The sequence below is a fragment of the Balaenoptera borealis genome (genome assembly GCF_965194805.1).
Source record: "Balaenoptera borealis genome assembly, chromosome: 18".
NCBI classification, from domain to species: domain Eukaryota; kingdom Metazoa; phylum Chordata; class Mammalia; order Artiodactyla; family Balaenopteridae; genus Balaenoptera; species Balaenoptera borealis.
In genome coordinates this window covers 64,828,350-64,852,880 of record NC_138877.1, presented here as the reverse complement: position 1 = coordinate 64,852,880, position 24,531 = coordinate 64,828,350, and the positions used below count along the sequence as shown (strand labels likewise).

Sequence of the window (24,531 nt, the reverse complement as noted above, 5' to 3'; positions counted from 1 at the left end):
AATTCCAGGATGCATGTGATATTGACATTAGAACTCTTCATGTTACCATAGTTAAATCGTACTTGCTCTGGTAGACCCTGGCTTCCCTTATTCATCCAGAGGCTTAATTTGAAGACCCCCTCATACCCAGCCTGCTATGACTTATATTAAATCAGCTACTTTTCCTACATGTTGGAATGTTCTGGCAGTGCAGGTGACTGATGGTAGTATTTTTCCCCATTGTCAGATGGCCTGTGATAGGCCAAAGGTAGCATGTCCAAAAGACCTGACACATAGTAGACACTTTGGAGTTAGTTCTTGTCTTTCTTTCTTATCTTTCAAGACCGAGAACCACACCTTATCCACCTTGCATTTCCAGTGGCCAGCATAGAGCCCAGGACGTCCATAGCCCATGTGACTCTATAATGTATTCTAAGTCCTCCAGACAGAAATGCAGAAATGCACTAGATCTCCCTTAGAAACATGCACAGGTATTCCTCGATATCCAATCCCTCACTATACAAACCCAGGAGCCTGGATGATTCTGATAAGTATTCAGATTAGTCACTCACATTCCAAACTCAGGAATCCCTCTCTGAAATTCAAGAACCAAATAGATTTGGATCATATGCTGTTCCCCTGCTATCCAAACTCACATGTCTCCAGCTCACAGTGTGAACTCAGTTTACTCTATTTAACTAATAGCTTGAACCCACACTTTGTTTTATGTTTCTATAATTGAGTGACACAAATAAACTAGAGGGATACTTTAGCTACATAACATTTCGTATAATTATTTTGGAAAAAGCTTCTGCATCTATACTTTAATCAGTTATGTTGTAAGTGGGCTATCAATCATGGTGTTCTAATTTAAGCAAAGGTACCCAAGAACATTGTGCAAATGGTATTCCTTGTCTCTAATAGATTCCTAGAAGTAGCATGGTTGGGTAAATGCATACATGGTTTGGCTAGATATTTCCACACCTTTCTCTGTAGGAGGTGGACCATCTTGCACACTCCTATCAGCATATATAGGTTGTGTCTCTTTCCCCACAGCTTTGCAGTGGAGGTCATTGTTGAACTTTTAAAATTTTAGGGTTCATTATTTATATTTTTGTCTCTCACTGCCTTTCCTTTCCAGACTGAGAATATACAGGTTACACTATCTGAGGAGAGCCGTTTGGAAGGAAAAGTTGGTTTTAAGGCCTACAAAAACTACTTCACAGCCGGCGCTCACTGGTGTATCATCATTTTCCTTATTCCAGTAAACATCGCAGCTCAGGTAAGTCAGGACATTTATTTTGATTTGTGCCCTAAGGTTGATACTTATAATACTCTTTATACTGTATTATTTATTTTACTGTATTATTATTTTTAATATGTGTATTAAGGGATTTATTTCAGAGAACTGACTCCATGAGATTGTGGGATCTAGCTGGGTGAGTGTGAAATCAGAAAGGCAGGCGTGCGGGCTGGAACCCCAGGCAGGAGCTGACCCTGCAGTTTTGAGGCAGAATTTCTTCCTTCTCCAGGAAGCCTCAGGTTTTGCTCTTAAGGCCTTCGTCTGACTGGAGAAGGCCCATCACACTGTTCAGGGTAATGTTCTTTACTTATGTTCTGACTTTAGATGTGAACCACATCTACAAAATACCTTAACAGCAATATCTAGCTGAGAGTTTCGTTGAATCACTGGAGACCGGCCTGGCCAAGCTGACACAGAAAACTGACCGTCACAGTACCCGTCAAGCTTTTTTCCTTTGAAAAATCCTGACATTTATACAATTATTACTGTATTTTGCAGTCCACTAGGATTCGCACTGAAAAGCGTTAATATGTGCGGAGCAAAATAAGTGAGGCTTACTGGTGTTGTGTGTGCGTGACAGAGAGATTCTAGGAAAAATATGAAGTCTTTTAGAGATTTTACAATGTCACACGCCCTTCCCTGACCCGCGGTTGTCTGGGACGTGGGGCTTGCCACTGACCTGAGCTGGAAGGACCGTCTCCGTTCTCTGGAACCTTTCCATCCATTCTAGTGAGTGGGGTTTTGAGGGGGTCAGTAATGTCAGTGTTTGAGTGATTGTTGTTTCCTGCTCCAGGTTGCCTACGTCCTTCAGGATTGGTGGCTTTCATACTGGTGAGTGATTCCTGGTCTGACCCAAAGTGCTAAAAAATCGACACGAATCCTCAGTTTCCAACACAGTCATGGGGGAGAGATGGGGCTTGTTCAGCCTCCTCTTCTAATCCTCATGTAGTTTCCCTGAAGAAAAATTAAAGTTCCTGCTGGTGGGTGTGACCCTCCTATGGTCTCTGCTGATGTCTGACCCTTAGCAGCTTCCTTACAGACAATTTTGAGAGCTGTAAGTCATGATTCAAATTGAATTTTCATAAGGTAGACAGACACAGGGCCTTGTGAGCTGGGAAACATTTTCCAGCCTAAAACATGACTCCTAAATCGAGGTTAATTTTTTTTGTATTTACCTAACTCCGTCTATTGCATAATGTTTTTTCTTCCCTGCTCCATAGGGCGAATGAACAGAGTGCCCTGAATGTCACTGTTAATGGACAAGGAAATGTAACTGAAAAACTCGATTTATACTGGTACTTAGGAATTTACTCAGGTAAAATTGAATCATCTGGTCTATTATACGAGAGTCTGAGGTGCTTACTATGAGCCTGTGTGAGCAACTAGGGCTTCCAGGAGTAATTCAGTAATGTCTTAACAGATTAAGAGTCTGAGTCGCATTTATTCTGTGAATTAATTAGAATAATTATTTTAAAAATCTACTAGAAGAGAGGTTGAATGAAAATTCTTAATTTGCTCTGTACTGGATTTTGGAAGTTAAACCAGCATTGCACATTCAGAAAATCAGCCACTGGAAATATGTGGCTATTGTCTACTCTAATAGGTTGCTTTAGCTAAATCTTATATCATTATATGGATGGGCAAGAGGATTAGAAACGGATCCCCACCCCGTGGTTCGGATTGTTCCAATTCTTTCTGAATAAACCTTGGCTTTTATGGACCTTGGATGAAATCCTCTGGCAGCAAGGGCCCCCAAATAAAAGCATTATTCCCTTGTAGGTATGCAAAACTCCCCTTTGCCACATTGCTCATCTCTTGGGCTTCACTAATTACTTAAGAGAGAAGCTAAGTAGGGAGAAATCCAGTGTCTGGGAATTAGGATTCCGAGTCTTTCTTACCTTGAGATCACAATGTTATCGTGTCCGCAACTGTGCGATTCATTTAACTTCTGGCTTGCCAGGCTAATATTAACATGGCTGTCTGTTTTCACAAGAGTGCCTAGAATATATGTAGCATTACATACTTTTAAAAGGAAATCCTCATCTAAAATTTAAAATATTCCCACAGGAAATACTCACACAAGCCTTCTGCAAAGATAGAGTGAGTTATCTTTGTAAGAACATACTCAACTGAAATTTTGTGTGTATTTCGTTGATCTCTTGCTAAGAAATCTAAATCCATTAGCTGTTTACCTTCTGAATTGGTGGACTATGGAGGCTTAAAGGAAGAAGGAAGGGATTTTGTTATACATTCATATAGGATGGTGGGCTAAGGAAAATGCCTATTGATGGCATCCAGGAATTTGAGCGGCTTTCAGGGTTTAAATAAGTGTTGTGTCATCTAAAGGGAAAAAAGTACTTGATGGAATATTTATTACAGAAGTTATTCTATTTAGCATTGTGAGTTCAAAAGATCTTAGGGGAGGGTATTTTAATTTTTATGTGCATAGTAGGTACTCATTTATATCACTAACAAAACAGAATTTAAATGATGATTATTTATATTTCTAATTTGTATTTTTCTTACAGTTCAGTTAGTTAGAATTAGATTTTCTGCTTGAAAATTAATGTGGTATTGTCATATTCTTTAAAGCTACTTGGGCTTTGTCTACAAGGAAATGGTAGTAAATCATTTCTCCTGTTACCTGTTAATTCACATGCTGTTACCAAAGCATATCACAATATTAGATTGAGACATGTTGTAATTAGTAAGATTTCAAATGCGAAGAAGGGACCATCAACTACTTTTTAAAATTATCTTTCTTCTGAGTTTTTAGTAGAATGTATAATTGAATTAGGAAATCCTAGAATGAAATTTTATTTTAACACTTGATGTTTTTCCCCCATGAGGTTTCTATTCAATGAGAGGAATACAGTGATTTTTATATTCTTCTTTTTAAGTGTATCTTATGAATGCATTAAACTCTTTTAGACTCTAGATGCTTAATGGAATAAAGTATTTACATAATATCTTTATAAGCTGCGTGGCATGGTTTAGCATCCTTGAAGAAAAGGCAGAGATCTTGTGCTGAGTGGTTTCTTTATTTCAGGGTTAACTGTATCTGCCGTCCTTTTTGGCATCGCCAGATCTCTGTTGGTTTTCTACGTCCTTGTTAGTTCTTCACAAACTTTGCACAACCAAATGTTCGAGTCCATTTTGAGAGCTCCAGTATTGTTCTTTGATAGAAACCCAATAGGTAAGTCAGACACCAAGGTTCTCAGTAAATATGTCTTGTTATTGTACTTAATGCCTGATTACGTTTGATATTTGAGGTGCTTGGAAGAAAATCACTGTGCATGTTAATCCATTTTCTACAAAAAACTTTGCTGATATTTTTCGCCTACGAGAGGATATCTGAATATAGAGGCATATAAGCTTTTATTCCAATTTATGTGTGTGTGGAAAGATAAGTGTATGCTCACTTTGCAGAATGATTTAGGAACCGATTTGTTGTGTGGCAAATGAAACACCCTACATTTGATGCAAATATATTTAAATATTTTTGGCTAGTTGCTAAAATATTGGCTGTGTTATATTCTGTTAAGGTAAGTTGTCTGCTAGAACCTTCTTATAATGAATCTCTACACGACAGGCTGTGTGTTTCTTTCTTTCATTTCCCATCCACTTCTGGAATCACAGAGCTCTGGCATGTGCCGTGACTATGTGGTTTACCTAGAATGGTAATGAAAAATTAATTAAAACCCAACATTAGTGAAATGTAAACATCCTTTTCAATAAAATTAACTGTATAGCTTACATTGGACTTTTGGTGACATGTAAGAGGCTTGTGGTACACAGCAGGTGGATCTTCAGTAGTAAGTTTCTGGATATGAGTGTCCCTGGAGGTTTATCAGTGGTTGCTTCCTCCACCCTCAGGCCTTTGACCTGTCTTGCTCCTGAACTGGGTTCCTATGAAGAGTTAGTTCATCAGCATACATGCCCACTCGGTTCAGTTGGTTCGACTTGTGGTGAGGCCCAGGGTGGCTTTGTTTTTGCAGGCAATGATTGACAGTACCTTTCCAGGCAGGGATGTGGGCTGGAGGGAGGACAGGAGTAGCCTTGGCCTGGCCATCAACTAGCCATGTGACCAAGGCCAAAGCGATACATACTTCTGGCTGGGCAGGTGAATCTCAAGGCACAGGATGTTGTCTGCCTTGATCTAAAAGTATGGACTCTGGAACCAGCTGCCTGGGTTCATTTCTGGTGCTAGTTACTAATAGTAATAGTCCGTTAAAGTTATATTAATATTTATGTGTTGGTTGTTTAATTTCTCTGTGTCTCAGTTTTATCTGTAAAATGGGGGTGCTATTCACACACTCATTAATATATTGATACTGTTAGAATTAATTAGGTTAATGCATTGACAGTGCTTAGCATACGGTCAGTGCCTAATGAACCTTCGTGACCGTGACTGCGTGGTATCTGGGAACTTCCTCTCCTGTGAAACGGGAATCACTGCTGCCCTTCCTGTTTCACAAGACTGTTGTGAGGATTCAGTAAGACTGTGCAGGGCAGCATCTTGTGCAGATTTATTCAGCACATGTTGTTTAGTCCAGGCCCTGTGCAGAGCACAGGACGGTAAACTGCAGAGGCCCCCACGGATCTCGTCTTTTTATGTCATCATGATGCAAAAGTGATTGGAGGAGTATGTGCTATTATGGCTGTTGTGAAGTTGCTTCAATTTGTCAGTCAATGTGAAAACTACAGCCATAAAGTTGGGAGCATTAAGTGGGACTGGGTGTCTGTTATCACAGCCTCTGAGTGCTCGTGACCACAGTTACCCAGGCTCTTCATGGTCAAGACCTGTAGGCTTCGCCAGACGCTGGTGGATTTGTTATTCAAGGATTTGGGACCACGTGTAAATCTTCGAGGTCGCTAATCTTAGAGCAGCTGGCACGCTCGTGTTTATCTTGCCTCCCCCTCCTGTATGTATTAGCAGGACTTCATTCCTTCAAGAAAATAGAAGCCCAAATAAGTACTACAAACATAGGCCTCGTTTGCCCAAAAGGTTTAGGGGCCAAGAATTATTTATTTACTCTTTTAGTGGTAGATGAAAACTTTTTTTTTTAATTAAAAATTTTAAGTGATCGAGTTTAATTTTCTGTTTGGATAAAAATTTTGTACTTTTTACAGTTGGAAAAAATACAAATTCTTAACATGGGTAAGAATTATGCCTCTTAGTTGACATTATCGATTGTGTGTAACCTAATAATTATATAATATTTTTTAAAATTCCCCTCTACAGTAGAGAGATGGACATGCTTGACTTTTAAGTTGCATTAAATATCTGCGTTTAACGCATCCAAGTTCCCAGCATAAAGTTGTGGCCCCTGAGTTCCAGAGTATGTTCTCCAGGTAGCATGGAGAGATCAGGAAGCATATCCTTCCATTGTCAGAGCACACTCTCCGGGAGACCCCAGGGGTGAGTAAGTTTCCTGTGAGTTCAGGATCCTGACAGCCTCCCAGAGTTAGAAAAGGGAGGGAGAGGAAGGACTTTGGCCGGTGTGTAGAGTTGGCATGGCGACTGATGGAAGCTGGAAACTCCAGGCAGAGGCCCATCGGATCTGCCCCATCCCCAGTCTGGCTGGGATTTGCAGGCGGTTTGCCAGAGTTCCCTTCTTTATACTTGTCTCCAGTGCCCACTTGTGCCAGTAGATTCTCAGTGACCCTAAACTGGATTGTCACTATGCCTTTTGTACGTTCATCCATTGGTGGGAGTGCTCCAGATGTCCTGTCTCCCTTCTCATGCTTCATCTCAGATCCTCATGAACTTTGTTAGATACTGGGGTACTCTGCACTTACGCTAAGAACCAGGCCTCCAGGGGAAGTTCCTGAAACACAGGTTGTCCTACCAAAGTCCCAAGTTCACTTACTTGTATTTTAAGAAGGAGGGCAGAGTCAGCCTGGCAAGTGTGCAGTTCTGAATAGCGTAGTTTCTCTGCCTGCAATTTAACATTCCAGGAAGCCGATTTTAAAGAGGGTTCCATCCCTCTAAGCTCCAGTGGCTGTTACTCTCCATTTTGAATCCTTGTATTGGGTGCATGAAGTTTACTTAGTTTGTTTATATAATTTGATACCTTATTGCCTACTGGTCTTTCATAATCTGTTCCTTAGAATGGCAAAAGCAATGTTTCTTTTTTCTCTGTTCTTCTTACCTTCCCATTACCTCACCGATCTCTCTGCTGTGCTTTCTTCCTTTGGTGTATTTTAGTAATGGTACTGTGTGTGTTTATTAAAGAGCCACACATTTTCAGGGGCCCTGACATTTCTTACACGATTTGATTGCAACTGGATTTGAATAGTGCCTTTGCAGATGTGGGCTGTGTCCCTGTGCTGTTTGCTGCGTCCACCTCTTCCTAGCCAATCTTTGTCTTTTATCACCGAAGCTGCATTTCACTTGTATCAGATCTTCATACACAGGTAACGCAAATCTTAGGTCAAGAGTAAATCAGTTAGAAATTTAGAGATCATTTCTATTTTGAATCCAAATTGTGTTTCCGTTGAACAGGCAGAAATTGTTTTATTTTCTACATCTGGCACAAGAGGGCAGCATGATCTACATTATTTCAGGGATATAATGTAAGGGGCACCTTATTGCAAAATCTGGTTTTTCTGTATTAAAGATTTCTTGGAAATTCCATTTTTATGTCTTGAATCTTTGTATTTTGTAGTATTGATACAGAATTTTAAAAACATTGTTGTGGTTTATTATGTTTGAAACAGTAAACTCTTGTTGTCCTGAAATATCTAGCATTTCAAACAAGGTATTTAGATTTCTTTTTTTTTTTTTTTAATAACAAGTTTGGTTTTTTTTTTTTTTGGCCGCGCAGCATGGCATGCAGGATCTTAGTTCCCCTACCAGGGATCGAACCTGCCCTCCTAGTAGTGGAAGCACGGAGTCTTAACCACTGGACTGCCAGAGATTTCTTAGTTTATTATATGTTCTACCCTAGTAACTGGAATAGACCGCTGCTGCCTTTTGTTTTTTTGGCTGCTGCGCGCTGACTTTCTTTAGTTGCGGCGAGCAGGGGCTATTCTTAGACGCGGTGCGCAAGCTTCTCGTTGCGGTGGCTTCTCCTGTTGCGGAACATGGGCTCCAAGTATGCCGGCTTCAGTAGTTGTGGCACGCGGGCTCAGTAGTTGTGGCTCGCGGGCTCTAGAGCGCAGGCTCAGTAGTTGTGGTGCACGGGCTTAGCTACTCCACGGTAGGTGAGATAGGATCTTCCCGGACCAGGGATCGAACCCGCGTCGCCTGCATTGGCAGGCGGATTCTTAACCACTGCACAAACCAGGGAAGCCCCGCTGCTGACATCTTGACTGGATATATTTTAATTCCTGAAGGGTAGAATATGGTCAGTTGTAGGACCTGAGTCAAACATGAGTTTTGTAAGAAATATGACCACACAGTTTCTTCCATTTTCATCCATGCCATCAGAGTCAGCAGAAATATTTTATTCTTATCAAGTGTCTAGAATTTTACCCTTTGTTTTGGAGACAAGATGAGAAGATAGTTGTCCTGCTTTTTCATGACTAATCCTTGTGACAAAACACTTGGCTGAGTGCTTTGAGTGTAATGGATTCCAGATAAATAATTGTTTATTTTCTGTCAGTTTGTTAATTTGGCTCTAAGAAACTGTGCCACCGGCGTCGCTAGATGTTGTGTTTCTTCTCGTAGGGAAAAGCGAAGTTAATTGGATTGTGGCCAGTATGTTCATTTCACGCGACTGATTTTTCTGCAGTGTGCGCACACGTGTTAGTTCACTTATTTATGCATTCAGTGTAAAAAGAAAGGGACAAATGTATATCCTTAGTTTTTCTTTACAGATCAAGTTAAGTTAGAGCTAACGCATTATCAAAAGAGAAAAAGTACTAATTTCTTTTGTTCTTTTTATTCTTCTGGTAGCACTACAGTTTAAGAGAAGACATATTCTTTTATCTTCCGTAATCAAAACTCTAGAATTGCCCTAAGGATTAATATTTCCAACTTGACTCAGTGGGAAATAAGGCTCTGCAGATTTCACGCATGTAAAATACCCTGAATTAGGATGTGCATCATGTAGGAATTGAGGGTTGGAGCAAGGACGAGGGTAGTGGAGGTTTGAACTATTGCTGTTTCTTTAACCTGGAAAGGGAGTCCTTAACCTCCACTACAAGTTGCTAATGAACTTGTGAAGAAGTGAAAAGTGATTTGAAAGCAACGTGGTTAGCTTTTTGTACTGTGAGCTTTTTGTACTATCAGAATAACCCTCTTGCTATACTATTTATAAAATCGGTTGTCAACAGACCACTGCCTTGCTAGAAAAAAGAGTCATCCGTAGGGAAGAATAATAATTGCAGGGATACCTGTCTGTTTATTCAGTGCAAATGACCACTGAGGTTAGTGCTAAATGCATATTTTTAACAAGTATAATATTTCAGTACTGTCAAAATTACCTTGACGATAATAGGCCTGTTAAATTATAGCTCTATAAGTTAGGAGGTAAGATGGCTCTGCTTAGCACACAATAATCTATGCCTGTTCACACAAGTGATTCTGCTGAGCAGGTAGCATGTTAGAACAAGAAATACTGGTCCTAAAACCTCTGATTTATGGTAGGTGTTGTTTTGACACAGCATCATTCAGACGATTTACAAGGCAAAGCTTCGTGTTAAAATATTTCACCAGTGTCATCATTCGTCACCGACATAAATATTCAGTAGTGATGCTGGAAAATTGGTAATACGCCCATTCATGCCAAATCACTTGCTATGTTTCCTTTCAAGTGAGATCTGTTGTGGATATGGTTAAAAGAAACTATGATTTTTCTTCCTTGAGAGCAGATGAGCTGTAAGTAATTGAGAATAAGAATAACAACTATCCTGACAGCTTTCATGTACTCATCTTGCCTAGGTTGCTTTTAATTCTGGCTGAAGTCCTACAGCCTCCCCCCGCCTTTGTTTTTCTTCCCTTTCTTTGCTTAGTGCACATTGTAGAGAACATATTTATATGTACGTTAGTTAAAGAGGCTTTTTGTGTTCAAAGGAAGAAGTTAGTCATCATCTGAAAAGCTTTGTTGCAAAACTAAAACACACATTTCCCCTTTCATTTTTTCTTGTTAAAAATAACAAATGCAAGTGACTATAATGGGAATAACACAAAAGATTTCATCAATCATAATGATTCTCAATGGCCACATAAATATTACTTTTTCAGGTTTCAATGAAACAGCTAATAGTTTGAAGTAGGTGTGGTAATTAAATCCTGTTGGGTTGTGACATATTAAAAATAATGTTTTTCACATAACAATGGTTATATGTACTTAAAGTCTTATCAGGGTGATATTAAGTCATATTTTATGGGTGTTGCTCATTTACTGCTAATAGTATCATAGAAGCCTTTGTTACGAGTTTAAATAGTTACATATATTTGATTACCATTGTTATTTTGTCAGTAATCTCTATAAAGGTGATTATTATAGCACTTGTCTACACCTGGTAAATATTGCAACATTTTGGTGTACATTTTAAATCTATTAGAATGTTCTGATTACTCTTTATCCATTTTTTTTTTCTCCGTTAATAATCCTACATGGAAATACGGACAATTTAGTAACAGAGAAAGCACTGTGGTTCTCCAATAAAATGTTAAAAAGATAAGATTTGAGAAGCTTGTACCTTGTTCAATGTGCTAATGGTACTATCTCCGGAAATTGTTAAGGATGACATTTTACTTGATTGCATTTAAAAATTTTCCAATATCATAGGATATAGAAGTTCTCCACTTCATTTTAATATGTGTTGCCTCAACCTTCAGCTTAATTGGAGTCAGGCAGTCTTTGGTACCCAGGACTTCACTGCTGTATTCCAGTTTCTGGTCTTAGTGTGCTCAGTAATTTGGCATTATTTTATGGGATGTATGAATTATAGCGCAGTTATCCCTTGGTATCCTCGGGTGGTTTGTTGCAGGACCCCTGTGGATACCAGAGTCTGAGTATGCTCAATGTCCCTAATACAACCTGTGCACATCCTCCCATACACTTTAAATCCCTTCTAGATTACTTATACTTTTACTTATATAAGCAAATTCAAGTTTTGCTTTTTGGAACTTTCTGGGATTTTTTTCAAATATTTTTGATCCATGGTTGGTTGAATCCAAGGATGTGGAACCCATGGTTGGGAAGCCCCAAGTGTAAGTATAATTCAAATACTGTTATTTAACAACACCTGCCTCCCCAGACACACACACACACACACACACACACACACTCTATTACTTCAACCTTGTAGCTGTTTGTGACAGAAAATACATCAAAGTAGTTTTATGACACAGTTCATTGCTTTTGTACAGCTATTTCAAGAGAAACTGGAATAGTTCTTCGAGGTCGGATTCAACAACAATAAACATTAAGTATATCAATTTCCTGGATTGAAAATTCCATGTGGTTTTGCTTTACGGCCAAGTCTTTCCCCTCAAAGATTTGATTTCAAAGCTCTCCTGTGACACCATGGGGCTAAGTTTGATTTTCATTTTCTAACTGGAGCCTTCATCTTCTGTTACCATTTCTTCCCTGCCTCCCCTTTATTTTAAACATTATTATTATTTTGCCATGAAGAGAATGGAAAAAAATCCAAATATTAATAACATTCAGCCAGCAATGTTTTATTTCACATAAAGTTATGTTTTAGTTAATTAATTTATTTTTAAAATATTTATTTATTTATTTGGCCGCGACGGTCTTAGTTGTGGCACGTGGGATCTTCTTTGCCGTGTGTGGGATCTTCGTTGAGGCGTGTGGGCTCTTAGGCCTCTTAGTTGTGGCACGTCGGGTCTAGTTCCCTGACCAGGGATCGAACCCGGGCCCCCTGCATTGGGAGCCTGGAGTCTTAGCCCCTGGACCGCCAGGGAAGTCCCCATAAAGTTATGTTTTTAATCTCATCTTTATAGTACTTTTCACAATTACAAGTAAATTATAATTTAGGTAATTATGTATTGACTGCCTGTCTCCTGTGCTAGCCTTGTGCCCTCTGCCCTCCTAGAGTGTATCTGTGGTGTTACTGTGAAAGCCTCCAAATCAGGATTGGGCAACTGTAGTTGCTTAGTAAGTATTTGTTGACTGGATAGAAGAAAGGGTGTTCAGGAGCACATTTGAATCTCTCCATGCCATGATCTCGAAGAACAATGGAAGTTTACAGTCTTGAAAGAACACTTGGTGTTTATATTAAATTGAATTCTTCCTTATAGTTTATTTTCAAAAGTAGAATTTGTAATAGATTATTTATGGTGGACTTTGTTTTTGGTATTTGATGGCATGAAGAAAAAAACCACACATATTGGTTCTTTGGAAGCTGCGGCTCATAGAACCAGAGTAAGCAAGGTTCCAAGTTCTCCTAATGCCAGTCAGTCATGGAAATGAAACTGTCCAACACCTAATACGTTCCCCTGTGGTTTAGTTGTGCATTGAAGATGAATCTTGGCACTTAAGAGGGTTTAATATTTGATACCTGGTAGTTTTACCTTATAAACTACAGTCCCTTAAGAAGTAAAGAGGGGGAATTCAACCATTTTAAAATGTCAGTAGACATTAGTAAACTGTGATTAGACAGGGAGCTCAGATGTAGGTGGCGATGTTGCAGTGTTCCTGATCCGCTAGAACAGAGCTTCGGAAGAACTGTCACTTCACTTTTAACTGGGGCTTTTTTACTCATCAAAATGACCATTTATTGGTCATTTACTGGTTGTCAGTTGTGGTCCCAAGCATTGGAGCAAAAAGTCCTGTCTTCAAGGCATTTGCAAATTTAAAAAATTTCCGACAGTGGATTGTTTATTTTTTTTAAATCTAGTGTTAATATTCTACAATTCCATCTAGAAAAGATACAGATTCAGAGGCCTGTGGGCTCTTAGTTGCAGCATGTGGGATCGTAGTTCCCCGATCAGGGATCGAACCCATGCCCCCTGCATTGGGAGCATGGAGTCTTAACCACTGGACTGCCAGGGAAGTCCTCTTTGGGCTTTTTAGAAGTGTGTTACAAATGCTTTGACAGCAGGTAGAACATAAGCAATGACATTTTCTCCATAAGTAATGTTATCATGAAATCAACTATGATCTGTTGAGTGTTCTTTTCATTCTTGGTAACCACGATTATTCCGTTAAAAGTTTCCCCCTCATTTAGATAGAAAGTCTATCTGACAAGCTTCAAAGTACACTTTGAGTGGAAGTTTATTAAAATACTGTGGTTAAATGGAAAGCTATCATGAAATCAAGTTCTCTGTTCTGGAAATATTTTCCTTTCATTTCTTTTTTGCATCTGCATTTTAATAGATTGTATCACACGGGGAAATGTTTCAACCTCTTGAACACCTGGAAAGTCTGTTTTAGACTTGTTATATGTTTAAGAATCTTTATCCAGACATTAGTCCAAATACAGTCCTGCTCCTCACGATGGGGAATCCTGCCTGTGGGTCTGCTGCTGGGAGAAGGCGGTGCCACCGAGCAGCGTGTTGTTAGCACGTCAGGAGAAACCAGAGTATCTGCCCTGGTTGATTTTCAGCCCAAGTTCCTGATTTGGGGATGTTTAAGTCAATAATTAGTTAATGATTTCTCTCTGAACTTCAAGTGGATGTTTCTAGAAGTGTTCTTTTGACCCAGTGACTGATCTTATTCTTTACGCCGCTTGAGGCATATAATGAAAATGTATAGAGACTTTGGAGGGTGTGGTAAGAAAAACAAAGCTTCCACCTCCTTCTGTTCTACACAAAGATATTTGAACAGATACCACAGAGCATGTAGATTTGTCCTTAAACATATTTTCTTACATAAATAATTCTGTTTATCTAGGTCAGTAGCAGTGCTTTGAGATGTAGTCAAGATCATGGGTTAATTTTTTTTCATTGCCTTCACACATTTAAACATAGAATAAGAAGAAATGGTTGCTTTCTTACATGCAGTCATTATTTTTAGAATTTTTTTATCTTTTCTGTTGGTGTCAGACTGGCCTGGGCTCATAAAATTTATTTCCTTTGGTGGAACTATAAATTTATTATTTTTCCTTTTTGGAGAATAAAGTGGCAATAATATCTTAAAATTATATCTCATGGTAATATAAATCTTCACTATATTTTCCTCTTAGCATAGAAATGAAAAGGTTGTCAAATATGGCTTAATGAGTTCCACCAATGGGTGATACTGTAGACAGAAATATTTCTTATTGGTGCTAAGTTTTAAATGTTAGTCTTGACATAATCCTGTAAATAGAAGGAAAATAAACACGTATTTCAAGGTGATGAGTAATCAGTGTTGCTAGAAAATTGTTCTTCCTTGACTTCAAGATTAAATAAATAGTTGTTGACATAAATAGCCATAGTAATAAAAGGCAGCACCTGTGTAATCCAGGCAGTCAATGGTTTAGCCGACAGTCAGATAAGCTGCTGTTTTTTTAAACAAATTGTCAAGTCTTTAGACCAGGTGAGTATATTTCAGTCATACATTAGGGAATTTTAAAACTTGAATGAAGGAGGTTTAATTACCCTTGATATCAGATTTTCTAACCACTCACATCTCCTTTCACAAAGTAGACACTATAAGAGTTTCATGCTTAATTGACCTGGCCTTCAGGTGTATCGTCTCTTAGTTCTTGTTATGACCAAGTTGCCAACTTTTTAACATAAGATTAAGGTTTGAAATTTTAGGTAACACAGTGAGTACCTTGTAGGTTTTGGATAAACATTGAGTATTTTTAAAAATATACCTCTTCTTTCCTCTCCCCCTAATTCTTATGTCCATTTTTTATTTGATATCAGATAAGAGGACTTTGTCATCAGTAGACATTTTAAAGCTATTAATGGAAATGGAGTTGGGATGTAGGTGGTGATACTGCGATGTCTCAGATCTGCTAGAACAGAGCTTTGGAAGAGCTGTGCCAGTCACTTCACCGGCACAATCAAGGTCCTCTTGATTGAAGCACAGTTATCTTAAGCAGCATTGATGTGGGCTGGTGGTGGTGGTGGTGGTGGTGTGTGTGTGTGTGTTTGTGAATGAGAGAGACTTCTTTTGAGTTAGATTGTCACACCAGAATAAGATTCATATTATTAGATTCTATTAAAGAGATGTAAAATTTAAGGTTTTAATATTAACCAGCCAAGAAAGTGATCTTTGACTTTACCAACACCAAATTGAATGGTTTTCCTTTATTTTACAATAGTGGTTTTGACCACTGTAATTTGGGATCCACAGTGCCCAGTGGTAAAGAGAACAGACTTTGGAATCAACCTGCCTGAATGTGAATCCAGCTTGGCCAGCGACAGATAGACCTTTGTTCAGTCATTTAAACTCTATCTGCCTCAACTTTATCTGCACAATGGGGATGATTGTATAATAATAGTCCCAATGTTTTTTTATGCGTGTGAGAATTAAGAGAATTACTTTATGTAAAGCATGTAAAGCAGTGCCCAAGAAATAACTGACATTGATTGAATTTTGACTAAGTGACATCATGAAATTTTAGCGATTTTTCTTTTTGTCTTTTTTTTACCCCTACAAAATCCAGAGGAATATGTTAATTTTGATAAAATGGTGGGAAAGGTTGTGTGTATTTTCCCAGATGCAAGGAAAAATATGTAAATGATCAAGACTAACAACCTACAAAGCAAAATCAACAGCATGTTTTTTGTTTGTTTGCTTGTTTTGTTTTTGTTTTCATCGGGGCTTAGCTTCATTCCCGAGTTCATTTTAATTTGGTTTCACAGCGGGAGCTCAGTTTTGCGTATAAGTACCAAACATCTGGTCTGTTTTGTTTGTTTGAAAATGATACGGCTGAAGTTTATTACAGAAGTCTATTGTGTAATTAAGTAAAGACAGTTTGAAATTTTATAATATAACTTCTATTTAAATGGAACATTGTAATTATTCCAGGGAACGGCTATACTTCTTAGGAGTAGCAGGAACTTACTATTTTTTAAAGAAAACACTGTAACTGGTCAAAATGTATTCACCTTTTTCAAAAAGCATGAAAAATGGCAAATTTCACAAGTGAAAGTTAAAGTTGACCTAAGGCAGTTTTAGATTGTCCAGCCTTCAAATTTTATTCATGGGATGTTTTTAGAGAAATTTCGTGGTTTGTTCACTCAGGTTAATTCCAGGCAGTTTTCCTGCATTTCTGTCAGATGGACATTCTGATACTTCAAAACTTCTTCTTGCGCAAAATAATGGTTAAAGCAGCTTGGGATGAAAATGAGATTCCCTGTTAGTTGTTATCAACCGTAGATTACATTTTTAATGCAGTTAAAGGCATACCAAATGCAACAGAACAAATACAGTTTTCCTATAAATATTTCTCAATTAACATGAATACACCAACCCGGCAAATGCCATAACTTACTGGCTGGGTAAAATGGCATTGAGGTCGGTGAAGAATGCATAATTTTGGGTGGAGAGACCTAAGTGAAGACAGAGAGCACTTACTTGGTTAACACCTGCCTGCCAGGTGGCTGTATTAGTTAGGCAGGGAGCACCTGCCTCGTCCCAAGTCTTGGCATTCAACCTCAGTTATGTCTGAGAGGCCTTAAGCTCTGAAATGCAGTGATTTTATCATCCTGCAGAGCTGGCTTAGAAATAATTTGATGAAGAAGCAAACCAAAAATAGGTTGTAAGGACTTAGAGGATTTTTGTGATAGTAGTTTCCGCGCACGGTATAATGTTTCAGAGATCTGCTGCACGACAGAGGTTTCGTCTGTTGGCAGTTATAATGTAGTTCCCTATCATATTGAACATCAGCCTGAAGTATGATAAATTTGGACTACTGCCCTATGTCTTGTCATTTCAGAGCAACGTTGTAAATGTGTTTGACAATTTAAACTTGTTAAAATACCGTCTCTTCCATTGTTTCATTTCGTCTTTAATACCATCGAAGCACATGAAATTGTTTTGCAGCCTCTTCTGCCTCTGTCAGCCACATGGTCTTCTCTGCCTTCTTGCCGAATCCCCTGGTCCTTGTCCCCATTGGTTTTTATGTGGAAACCATAGAGATATGATGCCTAGAATTGAAAATAAAGAACCAGTTTGCCCCAAATCATTAATCATCATACAGGTTATATAACTCAACATTGAAGAAGCATCTGCATATGCCAGTGTGCTGGGAATTTTGCATAAGGTAACCAGATACTGTATTCTGAAATCTCCATGGCCATTTTCTAAAGATCCGGCACCCGTTCCTACATATTATATTTCATTATACAATAATGGCAGCTCTTCAAGTAGAGGTGAAATTATGTTTAGCATAGTATTTCCTATGAAATTAATGTGGACATTGTATTAATCAGAAATTGTTTCAGAAATTTTCATGACCTGGACAGTCTGCACAAAACAGGTATTTCAGTGTGTATGAAATGAATGGATATGTGTATCTGAGTGTGTGTGTGTATGAATTCTTTGATCTTCATCTTCCTCATTTTGTTTATCCAGCTTTTACATGAACTTCTTGCTTTTATCAATTTTCAGAAGGATTTAGCATTTGAAAATGAATTAGTTCCAGAATGGGGATTGGAGATGGACCTTTCATCTGCAAGGAAGATTACTGTTTCTGAAAACTAGATGATCATTTTTGCCTGTTCTCGTGGCCCTATTTTTTAAGAGACTTTTACTAGTGCCTTGTCATGACTTTTAAAAAAGGTATTTTTGTGGTACAACATTGTATAAGTTTAAAGTGTACAACATATTGATTTGGTATATTTATATTGCAGTATGATTGATATTATTGTGTTAGCTGACTAACACCTATGGCATCACAAAATTATAATTTATTCTTATGTTGGGAATGATTAATATCCAGTCTCTTAGCAAATTTAATATCTGTAGTACAGTTTTGTTGTCTATCATCGCTGTACTGTGTTTTAGGTCTCCAGGGCTTATTTATCTATTAATTGCAAATATAGACCTTTAAACATCTCATTTTACTGTCTGGTTTTATGAGTTTGATTTTTTTTTTTTTTTTTTAGATTTCATATATAAGAGATATCATACAGTATTTGTCTGACTTATCTCACTTCGCACAATTTCCTCAAAGTCCATCCATGTTTTTGCAAAAAGAAAAAAGAATTTTCTTTTTTCCCATGGCTGAATAGTATTTCACTGTGTGTGTATGTATCTATGTATTTATCTATACTTATAACATCTTCTTTGTCCATTCATCTGTTGATAGACTCTTTGGTTGTTTCTGTATCTTGGTTATTGTGAATAATGCTGCAGTAAAAACAGGAGTGCATGTATCTATTCTACATCCTGTTCCATTTCTGTCTTGACTTTCAGAATAAAATTTTTGTAATTTTATAACTGATCATAAGTTAGGAAAATGTTAGATCTGAAATCTATATTATTTGATATAAGAAAATATGTGGGATCTTGGTTTCATAGTGAGCTCTTCTTTGGCATTTAAGTCACTCTTGGGAGTGAAAACAGCAAAGCACGCATATGAGCATTTTTTTCCCTAACTTAAATGGGGAGGAGGAGTCAGAGAGTAAGAGAGTTAGTTCTCAGATCCTATCATGTTAGAAATGCCATTAAGCATCCCATGATGTCTTTAATAATTTGCATAAAGAGAAAACTACCCTTAGGTAGGCTATTTTGGAAATGTAGTTTAATGTTTAATAGGGTTCATGTTGACTTTAAATGGGAGAATATTATGGTTGGAGGACTTGGAGTGGACAGAATGGAGATCTGAGAAGGTTCCTATTGGGGGAACCACAGCAAAACGACTCCCTGTATTATAGGAACCCCACCCAGCTCGTCGGTAGATCTAAAGATATGGCGGTGCTATAGAAGATTGGGTAAGTTCTCGCATTGGTGTAGTTTAGAGAAACCCTGTTACTAACCAGGAGCTTAGAGTTGATAATGATGGCAGCCTGGAGCCATAGATGAATCAATCCAGGTGAAATCCCACTTAAAACCACCTTTTCTCTTTCTTTTATTCAGGCTTTGGTACCTAGTTCGTTTTTCACTCCCCTACCCCATGCCCCTACTCCCCAAATTTATGGTGACTGGAAAGAGAAGAGATTCTTCAGTTGTCTGTTTTACTGCCTGTGTCATAATTTTTTTTGCAGTGACGTTAGTGTTTTGCTTTCTTACTTGTTTGACTGTCTGATATAGAAGTGAAAAAATATTTGGAAAGTTGCAGGAAAATAGTGCCCAGAATATCTTATTATTTAGTCTCTATAAGGCCCAGTGTTTTACAGTGAGACAGTTTTATTTCTGCTCATTCAACTTTTGCTTATTCGCCTTATCCCAAATAGTATAAGGATAGGATCTAATCCTAATTTTAGCCATCTTTTTGTTTTTTGTTGTAAACTTAGGTGTATAACCTGGAAGTATCACTGTTTTCTTGGTTCCTGGGAAAACCTGTTTCTAGTGTCATTTAAGTTTTGATAGAAATGCAGAAATAGGGTTTCTGAACCGTTGCGGGCTTGGCCGGCTCCCTGGATGATGGTTGGACCAGCTTCTCCTTTGTTGGGCTAAAGTAATCCAGTGTCATGGTCCTGGTCCCCAGTTGTTCCCCCCCCCCCCCAAAGTGCCTCACTTCTCAGGTTCTTTTCAAATATTGGCTGAAGCATATTAAGATTTATTTATCAAAAATGTCATTAATCCCCATACACATGACACCCCCCCCCCCCCCGCCCAGTATAATATGTAATTTAGTGAAAGATTGCGTATGGGGCTTTCTGTTCATGTGATAGCCTGTGTTCTCTCTCTTCACGCTGCACTTCAGAGCAGTATTAAGTTCTTGGACTTTTGAAACTTTTTGTTTCCTTTGTTGAGGGCACAGGTTAGGCAAAAATAATTGGCTGATAAAGACTGCATCTGGACAAAACGAGAAACAAATGAGACCTAGGTGAAAAGTGAATTGACCTAAAAAATCCAAGGATAAGGAATAATGTGTTTTGATCTGAGAAAAGTAAAACGTCGTCTTGGGCTCTCTTCTCCACGCACATTGCGATGATATTTCCCGGCATTTGAAGGCGAGAACCATTCGGTCTGTGTCTCCTTGCAGCCTCCACGTTGTAACGTCTTGGTGAATTAAAGCTCTCTTACTCCTTTCTGATGAAAATACTAGCAATTTCGGAATTGTGACTAGTGGATCTGTTCGGCTCTGAGGAAACCTTTCAGCAATGGGACTTTTCATCTGAGGCCTGTGAGCCCATGACTGTCCAAGAGATTGGGATCTTGCAGTGATTTTGCTTCATTACGAGCCTACACCAACATTATTTAATGCAACCAAGTTTCAAATGCTGCTAAGGAACACAGTTAAGGTCATGGTCTTAAAGGACTTTTTATGTCCTACAGAAGCCTGATTTTCGCCTAATATGTAGAACAGCTTGTGCAGTCTAGCTCTTGGGAGATGAATATTTGTTCGTGTAGGTTACAATCACCAACATACCCTGAGAGTGATGGGAATGTCAGGCAGAATGTGTATTTTGAGGAAAAAGAAGAACTAGTATGCAAAAATTAGTCATGGAAATCCATAAATACCAGGCCAAGAATATTCCTGCAGATGTGTCAGTTGGGTTTTACTAGGAATGATGGACAGATACTTTTGCAGATTTTCCTAACAGAGAATTTTCTTAAAAGTTCAGCAAAATTATGTCTTCATAGATTTTAAACCCTTTCCCCCTTAAATAGAGATTTCTCCTTTCCTTAGTTGCTAGAGTTTTCTGTTGAAAGAATGCACGAGAAGCCTTTTATTCTATGGATTTCTTTTGAACTGTCCCTTAAGAAATGCATACCAATTCTCGAGAATGGTACCCTGGTGCAGTCTTTGGTAGCCGGGATTACTGAGATGGTTTGCTGTTCATACTGTTTGCTTGTGCAACGAGAAAAGATTCAATTCCTCATCAGGTTTTAATACCTGATGAATACCTGCAAATTCTTTGGTTAATCTGTAGCTTGTCCTTAGACTAGCTTTGTTGCCTTTCCTTTGAGGCTGCGGAATATCCATAGGCTGCCCTCCCCTCTGAGGGAGACAAGAGAATGGAGACACCCCCTTCCCACAGCTGAGGAAATGCAGAGCCTGTGGGTGTATCCATCCTGTGTGTTGGTGAGAGTGCACTGGGCTGACTTCACGGGTGAGGAGAGACTTTGAAGAAGGAGAGCCTGAGGCAAGGCTACGGAAGCAGAGCCATTCTGAGTGGAATCAGGCGAGAGGGGGAGTGGGGATAATTGAGGCAGGCAACACAGAATTCAATTTTGGTGGTGGATAGTAGAACAGATCAGAATGAGCGCTAGAGGCTGGGAGATCAGCATGGAGTTGACAAAGTTTTCCACGTGGGTTGTTGCCAGCTTCATGCCAGGGGATGCTGTGGCATTTACGGAAGCACGTGGTCATGTAGATGGGATTAACCACTCAGACATTTGGCACCAAAATCTTCCCCTTTTAGAACAGCTGCCGAGATGGCGAGTTGTACCGGTGTGAACTGAGTGGGGAATCACAGTTGAATACAACACGGGATCCTTAAATATCTTGAAGCTGCAAAGAGGGAACTTAGAATGACGAGCAAGATGAAATCTTACTTTCTTTGCTGAGTTTAGAGAATTTCTGTAGATCCTGCCTTCCTTGAGGTGGAGGCAGACAGAAATCATATACATGTGCGTGTTGTTTCTGGGAGCATAGGGCCTCATTCAGCATGGGCGGCTAGGGTGCGCCCAGGCCGGGGGTGGTGGTTCCTGGCGCTGGGGGGGTCTCCCCCACTGTCATGCTTTTGTCTCAGGGCCAAGTTTCTGTCTGTGTTGTAGCTGCCACAGGAAGAAGCTGGAACATTCCTCTTGTTTTGAATTAGACCAGTGACTGGCCCCATCTACCCCCCAACACCCACTTTTGATGCCCTCTTTCATCCCTCCTTTGGGTGGTCAGTGCCAGCCTGTCTCTACATTGGCCTCAGAGGCTCATAATGAGGTTCCCATAATATCTCTTTTCTAAATAGTGCCAATCTGAAAGCACCATTTTCTAAACACCTTTGTTTAGTGTTTTATCCATCTTTTGTGATAACGGCTCCCTAAGTTTTTCTCGAGGCATGGTGTCATCCAATCCTGTGTGTCTTCTGCTGGACACCACATTAGTGACTGTGGAAGTATGGCTGTGATTGGCCTTGTGGAGCCAAAGAGGCTCAGCGCAGGGAACCGGCCGCATGTGCAAGGGGACCTAAGCGGATTTGAGGGGCAGCTGCTACTGTGGCACAGGTGGAACTGACCAGAGAATGAGTTGGGTTATCCAGGATGTGGGAGTGGCTGATTGGGGCGACCCTGCCCCGGAAACCAGGGAAGGAAGGCTGCTTGCCTGGGGTGGCGTGAGTGTGGGCAGGATGGAGGGGGCTGAACCAGGCTGGGGCGGGAAAGACTTTGAGCTCCATCCTGAGATCCGTAGGATCTGTTTGGTAAGACGCCTGAGAACACACCCTTCTGTGCTTCCCAAAGCTCCGTCACATCGCGGAGCCTCATAATAGGTGGAGTGGGAATTTGAGGGCATTTTCTCCTTTAAAACTTTTGTAATTCTCTGACTCCATAGTTCACACTTAACCACATGCTTTGTGGCCATTTGATTCTTTGGTTTTAATTTAATTGTATCGGGCATAACTGGCAAATTCTGTCTTCTCACTGTTTAAGATTGTTCAGAGTGCCTTATAAAGAGGAAAGTAACCAACGTATTTTAGCATACCTTTAACACAGAAAATTACTGCATAATGAGTTTCTGTAAAATGTGTGCAAACTTAATTTGAAACTCAGGACAGATTACTGTATTGCCTGGATTTATTTTTGTAGTTCTAAGTAGTGACTACTATTTATTTCGTAGATACTCATCTACCACTAGTTATTGAAAAAGTGAATTGCGGTCCCATCTTGGCTCTGGGATAGCAGTGAAGTTGGCGCTTTGTGAGGAGGCAGCTACAGACCATCAGCAGCTGCTCCCTGCCCCTGGGACTCACAGACTTCAGCTTTCTAAAAGTTTTATTCATGTCAGAGGGGGTTTATTATACGAAAAGAGTAGGACATTTTTCCATAAAAATAAAAATGCTGCTCATGGGGGATTCTCCTCTGCTACCCACACCCCTCCTTTCCTGAAAAAAATGTAACTTTGGTGCTTAATCAGGATTCCAGATGTTTGTGTGTATTTATTTATTTCGATATTTATAGTGTTTGCTGTCAAGCCGTTTGCCTCCCTGGGTGCATTCCAGAAATTTTAAAAACATACATGGCAAAGCCACAAAGATCAAAGACCTATGTCTTAGGAACTCTTTGTAGCACTTTAGGCCTGTCTCTGAAATGATTCCTATGAAAGGAACCAAGTAAGAGCTCTGGCTGTCCACCTCTTGTCTTGAGGAATGTTCCAGATGGGGACCAAGCACCTGGTGAAGGACCCATCCTGGGTGGGGTTCTTCCTCTCTGCTCAGTGAGGGGTCTTGGCCTGAAACCCTCCTGCAGAACAAGGCCTTCTGTTAGCTTGCTGGGACACCTCTGACCTCTTGTCTTACCACATTTTATCATTGATGTTTTTATTTCATCCTTTAAAACATAGGCAATAATTATTTCTCCACCATCCCTGAATATTACTAAATTAACCACATAGGATTTTAAAGACAGCCCATTAGAAATAGGGGTGTCACTTTCTATATTAGTTTAAAAGCAATACCGTCTAAATGGAAAACAACAAGAGTTGTTGTAGTAACCATTACTGCCCCCGTGACTAATACCTCAGAACGGGGACGCGCCCTCAATAGTTGAGGCCGTATAGAAGAATCAGCAGAGGCAGGAGCCGCAGAAGCTTTCTTCTGCTACGAACGTCTCAGACACAAAAGGCCTTCTCTGAAGTTCTTACGCGAATGTTTTAAAGATCATGCATTTGGGTTATGGCATCATCGATCAACGTTGTAAAAGCAATCAGTAGATGTTTTCTTGCTTCAATTCCCTACCGCAGATGTCTTCCGGGTGGGACTTGTGGTGGAAGGAGGAAAGTGAGGAAAGGCAGGTAGTTGTGTGAAGTGACAGCCTTGAAAAGAAACCGTCCCTCGTACCTTCATACCTACTCTGAACACAGAGTGTTCTCTACAGAGCAAACCACGCGAGGTATAAACTTGACCTTAACCCTAGCCCAGCTCTGGGTTTTACCCATCCAGAAGCCTGTGGTGCTTTCCTCACTAACCTGGGAACCTTCCTAGCAGAGCAGTGAGTTGTTAACCAGCTCGGTTGCTGGCAGCTCGGGCCTCATGCCTCCATGCTCTTGGGCACTCACTCCCT

The 24,531-nt window shown here is 39.6% G+C and overlaps 1 protein-coding gene across 4 annotated transcripts in view; it reads left to right on the top strand.

Annotated features, from left to right (window-relative positions):
• The window catches only part of ABCC4 (ATP binding cassette subfamily C member 4 (PEL blood group)), a 220,644-nt gene that overhangs the window by 111,043 nt on the left and 85,070 nt on the right, over positions 1-24,531 (top strand). For all 4 annotated transcript variants that reach the window (XM_082366071.1, XM_082366074.1, XM_082366073.1 and 1 more), the window contains 4 exons: positions 1,121-1,261; positions 2,076-2,113; positions 2,503-2,597; positions 4,332-4,478. In XM_082366071.1, the coding sequence (XP_082222197.1) occupies positions 1,121-1,261; positions 2,076-2,113; positions 2,503-2,597; positions 4,332-4,478 (421 nt within the window). The remainder of the gene's footprint in view (positions 1-1,120; positions 1,262-2,075; positions 2,114-2,502; positions 2,598-4,331; positions 4,479-24,531) is intronic.